The sequence below is a fragment of the Austrofundulus limnaeus genome, unplaced genomic scaffold (assembly GCF_001266775.1).
Source record: "Austrofundulus limnaeus strain Quisiro unplaced genomic scaffold, Austrofundulus_limnaeus-1.0 Scaffold891, whole genome shotgun sequence".
Taxonomy (NCBI): Eukaryota; Metazoa; Chordata; class Actinopteri; order Cyprinodontiformes; family Rivulidae; genus Austrofundulus; species Austrofundulus limnaeus.
In genome coordinates, this window is record NW_013953293.1 from 49,404 (window position 1) to 50,842 (window position 1,439).

At 41.0% G+C, this 1,439-nt stretch overlaps 1 protein-coding gene across 1 annotated transcript in view; it reads right to left on the minus strand.

Moving 5' to 3' along the window:
- The window catches only part of phldb1b (pleckstrin homology-like domain, family B, member 1b), a gene marked incomplete at both ends in the record, with an annotated part of 28,869 nt that overhangs the window by 21,079 nt on the left and 6,351 nt on the right, over positions 1-1,439 (minus strand). Inside the window, 1 exon segment of the mRNA XM_014029376.1 lies at positions 659-793. Coding sequence (XP_013884830.1) covers positions 659-793 — 135 coding nt within the window.

Genomic DNA, 1,439 nt, shown 5'->3' on the forward strand with positions numbered 1-1,439 from the left:
GTGTGTGTGTGTGTGTGTGTGTGTGTGTGTGTGTGTGTGTGTGTGTGTGTATCTGGTGCAGTGTATTGTTTTTTTTATTTTAAAAGGTTTTTAAGGCGATACTCTTGTGATTATTATAAAGGTTTTCATTGTGTATAGTAATTGTTCCAATGCTATGCTAAGCATAACTCCTAAGCTTCCACTTCAGTAACACAGTTATTCAAAAAATTTTATCCAATTATCATATTTCTGTAAACATGACTGTAGCAGTTTTCGATGGATAGCAGCAGCAGTTTTAGACCTAGCTATCAAGCAGCACTACAGTAGCAACATCTGACGAGGTAGCACAGATCTTCAGAACACCGGACCTGAAGGCAGCCCAACAGGCTTGTTTTTGGATTGTGGGAGGAAACCACAATATCCTCATTTTACAGAAGCTAATGTAAAAAAAAGAGCTGTACACTTAAATTAATCCAGTCACACAAGAAAGTGGGCAACTAAGTTTAAGTAATCAACTGCCCCCCCCCACACACACGCGCGCACACACACACAAGCCAACTACACACAAACAGACCCAAGTCCTTATTTAAAAATGACAACTTCAGGTTTGAAGCATGGCGTTTAGACAGCAGCACAGAGGGTGGCAGTCTGCAGAGAACGACTGAAGGAGAGCATCTACCTGCAGCACAGGTCTGTGGCCTGACACACACTTGTCTGGTACAGAGGAGACACAAAGCTGTGTGGAGCCAGCCATCACCTCCTGGTACCACTGCTCTAAATCAGGCCTCCGGAGGTGAGGCTTACCGGCCTCAGGCTGACCACAAGAGACAGAGAAAAGGAACAAGAAGAAGTTATGAAGGGAGAGAAGAGAGAAACAAAAGATTAGAAAGCATTCACAGAGAGCAGAGACAGAAGCTGTTGTTTTCACCACAAACACTTTTCTAATCACTTTCATCATGATGGACTGGTTTGTTGTGGGGCTGGAGGATGGACTTCTCATCTATTTCCATCAACAAAGAGAAAGCTTTTGATTTCTATGGTTGAAACTGTGTCGCTGTCGTCTTTTTGAAACCTCTGATTTCAAAATAAAATCCACGTGAATCATGTGTATGCTTCATTCTACATGTTGCCATCTGCTTCCCAAACAGGAAGATACATTCTGACAGCATTTGTGTGGAGAAATATCCATGTATTTAATAGGGCTGCAACGATACAGAAAATTCACAACTCGGTTCAGTTCGATACTTTAATCTCACAGTTCGATATTTTTTCGATACAGAACAGAGAAATGTCCATGCCCCTTTTAACTTGTAATTTATTTAAATTAATTATGAACATTTGTTTAACCTCAAAAGTACAGTTTTTTTAATTAAATGTTGCTGAAACAGCAAGTTTCTCAGTGGATCTGTGCTCAGAAATACAGCCTAGGTGGAGTAGTCGAACACAGATCCACTGATCCT